The sequence below is a fragment of the Sapajus apella genome, unplaced genomic scaffold (assembly GCF_009761245.1).
Source record: "Sapajus apella isolate SASKATOON/1434 unplaced genomic scaffold, GSC_monkey_1.0 scaffold56, whole genome shotgun sequence".
In the NCBI taxonomy this organism is placed as follows: domain Eukaryota; kingdom Metazoa; phylum Chordata; class Mammalia; order Primates; family Cebidae; genus Sapajus; species Sapajus apella.
The window spans coordinates 13,985,548-13,998,176 of record NW_022436996.1 but is presented as its reverse complement, the minus strand read 5'-3'; the positions used below and the strand labels follow the sequence as shown (position 1 = coordinate 13,998,176).

Here is a 12,629-nt window from a genome sequence, read left to right as displayed (position 1 = left end):
TCAAAACACAGAGAGAGATGTATAGCTCTAGGTTTGTTGAGTATGAGGATGACATAACCCGAAGAAGATAAAATAGAGTTTCATTGTTTATTAAAGGAACATTAGGTACTGGCAAATAGGTAAAGTAGTTGGACAAATACTGAGAAGAGAGCACAAGACACCCTTGTACATGAGGACGAGCTAAATGGGACTGTTAGCTGTACTCATTGTGTAACACTGCTTTTGAACAGTAGCTGCATGCTAAACCTGTAGTAAGAGGTTTTTGTTGTCTTATTTGTACAGACAAAGGGAGCAAATATTTTCAAAATTGTCCCTAGGTTATTTGGCTTGAATGAAAAACACAGGTTCAGGGAGAGCTATAGAATTACAGATTATTTAGGGCAGAAAAGGCCAATATCTGCTTTGTGACATGTGTGGTTAGACACAGAGCACTTATCTGGCACCTAGTTACTCTTCACCTTGAAGGGAGAATATAGATCCAGTTCCATTTAGCTGGAAGCTGGAACCAAAGCAATATGAAAATGGCATTAACTACATGTGCAGTAAAATGATCTGAACAACACATTTTTCCTCCTTAATTTGGTTTTCAAATGCACATGATATTTCTTTTTTCTTTATCTATCATGGGTACCTAGAGGAAAGGTATACTTAAATATTATTTTTTTTTAAACCAAGGCAATACCCTTGGAAAGAAATAGTCACCTTACTATGCTAAGAGTATTCAGTTAATACGTCAATAGAAAGTATTTAAGTAGTAGCAGCCTATTTCAATGAAACACTTCACTGTAAAACATACAGCATAATATAGATGCCATAATTAATAAAATGAAAGCTAGATATAGAACAGGACTGGATTATGGATTGCATGGAAACATTTCAGCCAAGAATAAATTAATGTTTTAAACACATACACCATAGATATGTGTGTCCATGAAAGTGATGTAACAAATTTGTGCTTTGCATGATTGATTTGGAAGTAGAAGGTAAGATGTCTGGAGTGAGTCAAGGTTACATGACAGAAATTTGCAAGGTCTTATACTCTGTAAGATGGGAATAATGAGGGCTAAAGTAAATATAGATGAAGGCTAAGAGGAAGGTGAAAGATGAGCAATAGAAGATACAAAAGAAGATTTATTCATGGTGAGGAAGGAAAAATAAAAGATGGTTCATTGGAAGAGTGGAGCAAATCTAATTCTGTTGATAGAAATAAAAAGGTCAGGAGGGAATTTCATTTGTGGATAGAGGAATACAGGCATTGGTGATACATTTAGGAAACATTCATTCAGCTTTTGCAGAATGCATTTGGAGCCTTGGAGGGAAATCTAGAAGGTAAAGGTGAAATTAAGAGTGAGCCATATAGAGTTGATAGTAATTATTATAGCTAGAAATAAGAAGCCTTCCAAGAAAAACTGTAGAACTAGAGTGTAACTTCTAAGTACAGAACCTTAGCAAATGCTCATAGAATGGAGCAGAACTAAAGAAGCTAAGAATTCTTACAAGGCAAATCAATTGGAGGAAGATCAGGACAGAAGTCCATGACAGAGTTGAGAGTTTGAAGAAACAAATAGGTAACATTGTTAAAAGCTAACTAAAGAATGTAAATAGAATAAAATTCTCTTGAATTGCTGATGACAGTAACCTTTAAGTTTTCAAGTTCTATAGATTAGTGAGGGTAGAAATTTCCACTGGTTAAGGGATTAATATCAGGAAGTAAATTCAGAAAATGGATTCCAGTCATTAGAGATGTGAAATGAAGGGGATTTAGAATGCTATATATAAACTAAAGCTTCCTTAATTGAGATGTCTGTATATTTTCTTTTATAAGGAGGGAAAAGGAGTTGCTCAGGAGCAAGAGAAACCTGAGGATGGCAGAGAGGGGGAGTGAATGAAGAAGACTAAGGATCATCAGTAAATAACGGGCACCTGCCTGTTCAGGCACTCCGGCAGGAACTTTGGTCCTTCAACTCCTTTAATTTCACCCGGGACCCTTCAGCTGGACAATATTAGGCCCATTTCACACCTGAAGAATATGAGACTCAGAGAGGCTAAGTATCTTGCTCCAAGTCTCAGGAAGCAGAACAAACAGATGTAGATACAAAACAGGAGCTGTTAGACTCTGCAGTTCACACTTTCTCTGCGATGAGACACTGTCACTCATTTGTAATGTGACATAGACTATAGCGGAGAAAGGTGTGGGGTGGCTGAGAGGAGTGAGTCATGGGCTTGCAGGGTCTCCAGTGAGGCAGAGGAGTAAATGATGTGGGGAAGATCACTGTGTCTGTGTCTTTTCCTCCACTGATGAGCAAAAAATCAGCATCTATCAAAGACGGCACTTCATAGATATTTGCCTAATTAGTGGAAAAAATGTCTACTTCTGGTGCACATCTTCTGTCTATTCAATAAGAGTTGACAGATTTTTTTTTTAAAGGAAAACATATACTTGAGATTGTAGAGTTTAAACTAGAATGTCTTCTTTGAGGCAATCAGATGTATTCTCAGGTCAGTCAAGATTGAAGAAAAGCACCCTGAGGACCCATCAGGACAGAGCAGTAAAGGAGGAAGTATTGGAGGAGGAAGAAGGTTTTGAGAAGGACATTAGGGAAGAGTTTAGAAAAAATAGATGTGATTCTGAACCATGAAGGAGACGGGCATTTCTGGAACTACATGTTTTGTTTAATCCTTTATCGAGTAAGAGACTTGCAGAACTGACAGTCTTTCTCTTGCAACTAAGACACTCTCGTCTGACCTGTTTCTGACCTCAATGCCTCTGCCTCCTTTCTCTCCTAGTTTCCCTTACTGTGTGCACTGCAGTAAAAGAAAAGTTAGTGAATAGGTGAACATGAAATAAGAAGGAATCAGTTCCAAAATTTTTCAAATGTAACCTGTTTCTGTTTAAGGTTCACAACTGATGATATAATGAACACATTAGTTTTACTGAAAAAGCATTTGCAAAAGACAACATCAGGGAATCTCCATTCCAAAGCACATCTTCTTTGTTGAAGACAGGGTTGAAGAAGGTCTTTAAACAACTGCTTTCAATTCATCCCTTGTGTCTAAAACGTCTAACTATTCATATCTTTTTGTTCTTTTAAACCCATATTTAAAGGATAGATTCTTAACAGAAGCAAGTAGAAAAGAGAAAAATACAAAGAACAAGATGCCATCGCAATGTCCTCCCTTATTCCACTAATGATCGAAGAAACCAAAGCCTATCAAAAAGACCAGTGAATCCTCAAAGCCTCCAAGCCCTTAGAGCTATTAGAGGTTGCTACCAGTTTATATCTGATTTTGTGGAGGGGATATGCGAGCAAAGTTGCTACTTTACCCCCAAAGCAGAAGTCATCATACTGCTAACACTCCTAGTACTAGTACTACCAGTTAGTGTACACCAAGTACTTCCCTATAACCTATATAAGTTTGACTTAAAAGTAACTATGAGTCATTTAATAGTGATCTGTCTTACCTATGAACCTTGTCACTAAAGAAAAGTCACCTACCTGCTAGATAAAACCTAGGTTCTCTGATTCCAGGCTCTTTCCACAAGACCCTTGCCACTTCCCAATGTTTCCTGTTGTGATTGATATACATATTTCATCAAGTTGAGTCTAGTGTGCATATTTGAGATAGTTTCCAACTGTCTGTCTTCACTGTTTATCATTTTTCTGACAATTTTCTTTTTTTTTTCCATTTATTTTATTGCATTTTAGGTTTTAGGGTACATGTGAAGAACATGCAAGATTGTTGCACAGGTACACACGTGGCAGTGTGATTTGCTGCCTTCCTCCTCATCACCTACATCTGGCATCTCTCCCCTTGCTATCTCTCCCCAACTCCCCACACCCCACCGTCCCTCCCCTATTTCCCCCCAACTGACCCCAGTGTGTAGTGCTCCCCTCCCTGTGTCCATGTGTTCTCATTGTTCAACCCCCGCCTATGAGTGAGAACATGCAGTGTTTGATCTTCTGCTCTTCTGTCAGTTTGCTGAGAATGATGTCCCATTACTGGGTATATATCCAAAGGATTATAAATCGTTTTACTATAAGGACACATACACATGAATGTTCATTGCAGCACTGTTCACAATAGCAAAGACCTGGAACCAACCCAAATGCCCATCGATAATAGACTGGACAGGGAAAATGTGGCACATATACGTCATGGAATATTATGCAGCCATCAAAAACGACGAGTTTGTGTCCTTTGTAGGGACATGGATGAACCTGACAATTTTCAATTACCAGGCTCTTCTTGCTCTAGAATCAAATAAGGTGGTAAAAAGGTAGAACTCCTAAAACTGCACTACATCATCTCCAGGCTTTAGCTGACCTCCCTGAGACAAATCATGCCCTTCTTGAGGGACTTAGATACAATGCATGTTGGAATCCAGGTTGTTAGCTTAACCTCACAAATAATCTAAAGACTGAGGCTAGCACTGGTAGGTCATATAAATATGTATTCTTAAAAGGTCATTCTTATGGCTACTCAACAGATTCTGTTTTTTTCTGACTCTCTTCACAGATTAATAATCCTTGAATATTTAAATGGGAAGAGATAACCAGACTTGGGTGAGTGAATTTATTCTCCTTGGCCTGTCCAGTGACTGGGACACTCAGATCTCCCTCTTTGTCCTGTTCTTGGTCATGTATGTGGTGACCATGCTGGGGAACTGTCTCATTGTTCTTCTGATCAGGCTGGACAGCCGACTCCACACTCCCATGTATTTCTTTCTCACCAACCTCTCCCTCGTTGATGTCTCCTATGCCACAAGCATAGTCCCTCAGCTACTGGCACATTTTCTTGCAGAACATAAAGCCGTCCCATTCCGGAGCTGTGCAGCCCAGTTATTTTTCTCCCTGGCCTTGGGTGGGATTGAGTTTGTTCTCCTGGCAGTGATGGCCTATGACCGCTATGTGGCTGTGTGTGACCCCCTGCGATACTTGGCCATTATGCATGGAGGACGGTGTGCTAGGTTGGCCGTCACATCCTGGGTCAGTGGATCCATTAACTCGTTCATGCAGACCACCATCACCTTTCAGCTGCCCATGTGCACAAACAAGTTTATTGATCACATATCCTGTGAACTTCTAGCAGTGGTCAGGCTGGTTTGTGTGGACACCTTCTCCAATGAGGTCGCCATCATGGTGTCTAGCATTCTTCTTCTGATGACACCCTTCTGCCTGGTTCTTTTGTCCTACATCCGGATCATCTCCGCCATCCTAAAGATCCAGTCCAGAGAAGGAAGGAGGAAAGCCTTCCACACATGTGCCTCTCACCTCACGGTGGTTGCCCTGTGCTATGGCATGGCCATTTTCACTTACATCCAGCCCCATTCTGGTCCCTCTGTCCTTCAGGAGAAGTTGATCTCTCTCTTTTATGCCATTTTGACACCAATGCTGAATCCTATGATTTACAGCCTAAGGAATAAAGAGGTTAAGGGGGCCTGGCATAAACTATTAGGGAAATTCTCTGGGTTAACATCAAAGCTGGCAACTTGACTCGTGAGCATAACTCAGAGAAAACAGCTTTGCCTCATTGTTCTCCACCCAACACAGATTTGACAGGTATAAACTACGTTGCCCTGGCAACCAGGAAGGAGATGATGCAGCAGGTACTGAGGATGTTATGTAGGAGGCTGAGTGGTTGAGATAGGGTGAGAGATGTGCGGTAGTTTTATGTCATAATTAGTGGAGTATGGCACTGACACCTTAGACCTGTCACATTATTTAGTCTCCATTTCTTTGTCTTGATAGTAATTGGAATAAACTGTACCACATTATTGTACTGTTGGGTTTGTTACATTGTTTATAATCATGGACCTACACCTAGCTCTTACACTGAATAACTGGTTATTTTTCCATATTTCAGAAAGGTTATAATGTTTGTCTTGGGTCAAATGCATATTCACTGTTGAAAATTTGCTCACAATAATACATGATGTAAGTCGCCACATACAATATATTTGTGATTCACGGAGAAACATCAATTAAAGATCTTGTTCACTCTGATCACAATATAGCCAAGTGTTGTTTGTACACAATGACAGTATTAGCTAAAGAAAAGCAGAGCCTCAGTAACTGCTAAATAGTGAATGGACAGTTTTGCAAGAAAATGCATATGCATGGGATCTCATTTAAAAGCCTAAAGCATTCTAATCTCTGAAAAATTCAAGAAACTTTATCTGAAATTTTGGAAAGAAAATAAATAAATACACAATGAGATCGATGTATAAAAGACCAATGATGTAGTTAATTTCAGAAAAACAGATGACTTGGACAAGACAATGAATAACAATATGGCTTTAATTTGAATTTTTGAAAATCAGGATCAGTCAGTCTGCTATGTAGAAGTCTTCCTTATGTCCATTTAAAGACCCTTCTCCTACTCCACCTCACATACATGCAATAAGGCCTTATTCAACCTTTATAAATCTAGTGGGCTGGGATTTCTGAGAGTGTAGCTCACCTTTGGTGAAAAACCAAAATATGGCCAAAAAAAAAAGAGTGGGAAAAAATAACTGAACAGGGACAGGAAAGAAGAAGAAAAAGAAAAATATATGATGATAATGGGGCTCCTTACTTGCTTAATGAGTCTCAATATGGGGACCCTCTTTGCCTTTGTGCCTTCATTAGCTCATTTGATCTGCAGTTTTTCCATTTATGAACAACTTATCACAAAATTTCAGGATCAAAACAAAGTTGAAGGCTCATACATTCCAAAATCCATTTGACCTGTCAACTTCACCATGAAATTGATCTATTCCTAAATTTTGTGAGACAGGCAGCTATCCTAAAGGGAGTCAATAATACCAGACTGAAATTTTATTGGTATTAATTCAATAAATATTAATGGAGTGCTTTTTTTTTAAATGTGTTAGTGGCAATGAATGATTTCTGTGACTCTACAGTCAGTAAGATACAGCCCTTGCAGTCAAGGACATGACCACTTAGTAAGAAAGGCAGACACTGAAGCAATTATAATGCAGTGAGATCGATGTTATAGTGGGAGTAAGCCCAAGAGTTTGTAGAAGTCGACTGACATGATTTCAGAGGACTTCGTATATGAAGGGAGCCTTGGACTAAGATCTGAAAGCTGAGAACATGTTATCGGGATGACAAACAACCTGACCAAAGAAAACCTGTGCAAAAAGGTAGGAGAAAGCATGGAACTAGAAGAATGTCTGGAAGCTGCAATTTTGAGTGGAGGAGAGGGACAGTCATGAGGTTGACCCAGCAATTCCACTGCTAAGTATCTAACCAAAGGAAAAGAACTCATTATATGAAAAAGACACTTACACACGAATGTTTATAGCATCACAGTTCACAACTGCAAAGACGTGGAACCAACTTAAGTACCCATTGACTAACGAGTGGATAAAGAAAATGTGGTATATAGACACCATGGAATACTACTCAGCCATTAAAAGGGATGAAATAGTGTCTTTTGCAGCAAATTGGATAGAGCTGGAGGCCATTATTGTAAGTGAAGTAACACAGGAGCGGAAAATCAAAAACCTCATGTTCTCGCTTGTAAGTGGGAGCTAAGCTATGGGGACACAAAAGGATACAGAATGACATCATGAACTTTAGAGACTCAGAAAGGGGAGGGTGGGAAGGGGTCTAAGGATAAAAAACTGCACATGAGGTACAATGTACATTAGTAGGGTGACAGATATAACAAAGTTCCAGAATTCACTACTATGTAATTCATCCATGTAGCAAAAAAACACTTGTACCCCAAAAGCTATTGAAATAATTTTTTAGAAAAAGAAGTCTAGACAAGAGTTAAATCATATAGGGCCTTGAAGGCAAAATTGTGTTTGAACTTTTTCATGGTAGCAAAAAGCGTATATTAAAGGATTTTAAACAGGTAAATTGCTTGATATAATCTTATTTTTGAAAGATCACTAGCAAATTAATAAGAAGATAAATGAGTACTGGCAGGGAGGTTAGCTAGGGAGTCATTCCAGTAATGCTAATTATATAATAAATGAATCTGAACTAAAGTAGTGGCAGCAAGGAAAGAGAAAAGTAAATAAAGACATGTACAATATGACAATTTCACTGGGGATTAAACCCTACCTGGGATGATTGCTTGCTGGGGCTTAGCACCAGGGTCCATCCAGTTCACACTTAACAATAATTAAATACTTTATTGAATAAATACAATACCAAACAAAAATGCTTTCTAAAAAATCAGTTTTAAAGACCTTTCTAGAATTTATCTATGAGAGCATCTAGCTCTACATTTTTCTTTCTTTGAGGTTATTTGATTATTAATTCAATTTCTTTACTTGTTATAGATCAATTTAAATTTTCTGTTTCTTCATAAGTCAGTATTAATAGTTTGTGTCTTTCTAGGAATTTTTCAATTTTATTGAGGTCATTAAATTTGTTGAATATAATTGTTCACATTATTATCATATAATCCTTTTTATTTATTTGAAGTCAGTCATGATATTACCTCATTCCTGCTTTTAGTCATTTGAATTTATTTTTTTCTTGGTTAGTTCAGCCAAAATTTTTAAAAAAATTAATGTTTTCAAAAAAAACCAACTCTTAGTTTTGTTAATTTTTCTAGTTTTTCTTTCCTCAATTTCATTTATTTCTGTTGTAATCTTTGTCATTTCCCTTTTACTGTTTGATTTGAATTTAATTTGCTCTTTTTTCTAGTTTCTTAACATTGAAGGTTAAGTTGTTGATTTAGATCTTTTGTAGATAGCATTATTTTGATTATATTTTTAAATAATTCTATCTTTTGTTTGGAGTGTTTAGTTAATTTACCTTTAATGAAATTACTGACAAGATTTATGTCTGCTATTTTCCTATTTGTTTTCTGTGTGTTTTATATATTTTCTATTCCTCTACTACTGCCTTCTTTTGCATTAAATAGATATATTCTAGTATTACCTTTAAGGTATTTGTTTTTCTCTTTTACTATATATTTGTTAGTTTGTTTGTTTGTTTGTTTTTCTGGTTGCCCTGGAATTTAAACTTAAAAAAAAATCTTGTTTGGATCAAAACCAATTTCATTTTAATAGTGTACAAAAACATTGTTCCAAAATATCCCTATTCCTTCATCCCTCCTTTGTACTATTCTTGTCATATAAATTAAATCTTTATGTACTATGATCACATTAGTACAGTTTTATAATTATTTCTTTATGCAGCTGTCTTTTAAATCAGATAGGAGAAATAACCTTATACTGTATTTTACATTTACCTATATATCTATTGTTATGTATCTATTGTTACTGGCCATCTTTACACTTTCATGTAGATTTAAGTTACTATCTAGTGTCATTTTTTGTTTGTTTGTTTTGTTTTTGTTTTTTGTTTTTCTTTGAGACAGAGTCTTGCTCTGTCGCCCAAGCTGGAGTGCAGTGCTCCATCTAGGATGCTTGCTGCAACCTCCGCTCCCTGGGAGCTCCCTGAGCAATTCTCATGCCTCAGCCTCCTGAGTAGTTGGGACTATAGACACACACCACCATGCCCAGCTAATTTTTAAATTCTTTGTAGAGCTGGGGTTTCACCATGTTGGCCAGGCTGGTCTCCAACCCTTGACCTCAGGTGATCTGCCCACCTCAGCTTCCCAAAGTGCTGGGATTACAGGCATGAGCCACTGTGCCCAGCCGTGTTATTTTATTTCAACAATAAACTTTTGTTTTAATATTATTTATAGGCCAAGTCTTCTAATGTCAAATTCTCTGTTTTTTTTTTTTTTTGTATGTAAAATACTTCACGCATTCCAGATTTCTTTTTTTTTCAGATACTCATTTTTCAGGGAGAGTTTTGCTAAATACAGTAGTCAGGGAAGACCTCTCTGATTAAATGACTTGTGAGTTTAGCCTTTAGAGATTGAGTCTGATAGAGTCTGCAAGGAAGAATAAACTATGTTTAAAAATGCTATTAACTGAAAAGCATTTTAAGTTAATATTTAAAATGGGATTCAGCAAGTTGAAAAGTTAAAGGAAGTGGAATGAGTTGGAGACAAAGGAGCTAAGTGGAGCCAGCTCATGTTAGGTTTTGTTGGCTAACTGAAGGATTTGAAGCTTTTAGGTGCAACGGGAAGACCTACAAAGATTTTAAACAAACAAATAATTTACTATGATATATCTTTTAAAAATATAATTCTAGCTGTTCCTTAGAATGTACAAGAAGAGGAAAATAAATCAGGAAAAAGAGACAGACACACCTCTACTTATATTAATAGCTATGTAGTGCTAGACCCATTCTACCAAATTCATGTATTTCATTAGACATGTGAAAATTGAAAACATGGCCAACTTTCTAGTGTTGACCACATAGACAGAGTGAGACATGATGCCAGTGTTTCACCTCTACAGCATACTTCCAGGTCAGTAGATAAGGCAAATGGAGTCTCAGTCAACTGTGGGTCTGTTGGAAATTTCTGCCTCTGCATTGAATGGTTCAATGCAGGATTTCTAAAAGGCTTCAACAACAACTTGTCTTCCAGAGCTCTTGAATAAACTGCAGATTTAGCACATAAGCAAAATTGGAGAAGTATTAAAAGAGGCTGTGGGGGCCTGGCACACCACTCACTAGGGGGAAGGAGAAAGGCCAGAAGGCTCTGACAAGTTAAATGACTGGCATAAATTCCCAAGGGCAGAGACAGAAGAGCAAAGATAGGAAAGAGGTGCTTAGGGTAAAAAGCAGATGGTGTAAATAGGCATTGGTTGGTTAATCTGCCTCACAATTAATACATTTCGCTTACTTGTGGATTTTTATTATCTATTTTTTAATTTTCTTTGGTTTAAAAGAATTAAGAATGCAGATTAATTTCTGTGTGATAGTCTATCCACTCTGCTTATTCTTCCTTCAAATCCAGCTGTGCAGGAGATGAAAGAGCTTCAATTGACCACATGTGAAACAGCAAGTTTGTGAAAAACATGTTTCCAAAGTTGGAAGTTAAACACATTTATGTTCATTCAGAGGATTACTGATTTCAACAACTTTCTGTTATATCTTTGCCCTGAAAAAAAAGTGTTTGCTATAGTTTCATTAAAAAAAACAAGTAAAATACAACTCATAGTCTTTGAAGATTGAACAGAGAAAGTTTAAGATGTAATATATAAATGTGTTCACAGTTATAAGTTTGTACTTCAGTAGAAGTTTTGAAAATCACAGAGTGAAAGAGAGAAAGTGGCAAGAGGGAAAGGGAAGAGAGAGAGAGCTAAAATCTAATTAAAAAACACTAAACTAATAATGTTGCCTAGGGAACAAGAAAGTTACAATAAGGATTTCAGAAACTAATCTATCGGACATCAACTGAGAGAACCAGCTTTCATACCTCATTGAAAGGCTTCAGCTGAAATACTTGCTAAGTTTCAACTTTTTCTATTTACCCATTGATTTAAAAGAAGGTATGGGAATGTATGAAGAGATGTTTTCTAGTAATATGGTTTCATTTCTCCTTGATTTTGTTTCACTATTGAGGTGCATTGTATTCTACATCGAGTATAATTGATTGATGACTTAACTGAGATGTTATTAAAAAATTTTAAGATGGGCGGTTGAACTAGAAGGTCTGATAGCCCTCTTCTAACCACAACTGTCTAGAAACCGTGATCTTTATACCTAATTTTGGCCTTTGTAGCTGCCAGGGTATGGATGATGTTGCTGTTGAGAGAGTTCATACTGCTATGGAACCTTAGTCTCCAGAGACTCTTTGTTATGTTTCTGGCCAGGTGCCTGGTGGCAGTTTAGGAGTGCTTTTTTATCAAGCCTTTTTCAGCACTGTAGGCACATGACTGCATATTCTATGTGCTTCTTATTTAATGACTATGTTTTGTAGGATTCTATTAGAAAAATAGATGTTTATTCACTTGTTAAGAGCCAAGATGTGTCTAGAAAATTTTAAGAAGGGCATTAGGGTATTTAAGGAAGATTCAGAAAAATCTGAAAGAACAGAGTGAGTTTAGCTAGTATTTGGAGTTACAAATTTCAAACTTTAGCTGCATTCTAAACCCTATAACTTTGTATCTGTTCTTTTTTTTTCAAAGTGTAAATATGATTATACACATTGTATAAATAAATAGAGTTTAAAATAGATGTAACTTACTAAACTCGGGCAGCTAGTATTCTATACTGAGAACCTAGATTCAGTTCAACCTGGCTTGTCTAATTCCAAAGGCAACATAAACCTCAACAAAGATGCCCTCTCAAAATACATCAGTGTGCTCCGACATTAAGTTTTTTTGTGTGTGTGTATCAATGATTTTTTCTCTTTTTTTTTTTTTTTTTAGATGAAGTTTCACTCTTGTTGCCCACGCTGGAGTGCAGTGGCATGATCTCGGCTCACCGCAACCTCCACCTCCCAGGTTCAAGCGATTCTCCTGCATCAGCCTCCCGAGTAGCTGGGATTACAGGTATGTGCCACCACGCCCAACTACTTTTGTATTTCTAGTAGAGATGAGGTTTCTCCATGTTGGTCAGACTGGTCTCAAACTCCCAACCTCAGGTGATCTGCCACCTCAGCTTCTCAAAGTGCTGGGATTACAGGCGTGAGCCACCGTGCCTGGCCACGTGGATCAATGCTCTGCCGAAGTTTGAAAAACCCACAGAGCTGTAATGATACCATTGCATTTAGCAGACTTTCAGTTGCAAGTGATA

The 12,629-nt window shown here is 37.3% G+C and overlaps 1 protein-coding gene across 1 annotated transcript; it reads left to right on the top strand.

Moving 5' to 3' along the window:
• The first annotated feature begins 4,503 nt into the window (after positions 1-4,503).
• Positions 4,504-5,636, top strand: LOC116527925 (olfactory receptor 2F1). Its single transcript, XM_032245143.1, has one exon. The coding sequence runs from the start codon at positions 4,542-4,544 to the stop codon at positions 5,493-5,495; it is 954 nt and encodes a 317-aa protein (XP_032101034.1). The 5' UTR covers positions 4,504-4,541; the 3' UTR covers positions 5,496-5,636.
• Positions 5,637-12,629: the final 6,993 nt, after the last annotated feature.

What these genes read in the sequence shown, in the direction of transcription:
- LOC116527925 (XM_032245143.1), top strand. Translation starts at nt 4,542, where the DNA reads ATGGGAAGAGATAACCAGACTTGGGTGAGTGAATTTATTCTCCTTGGC.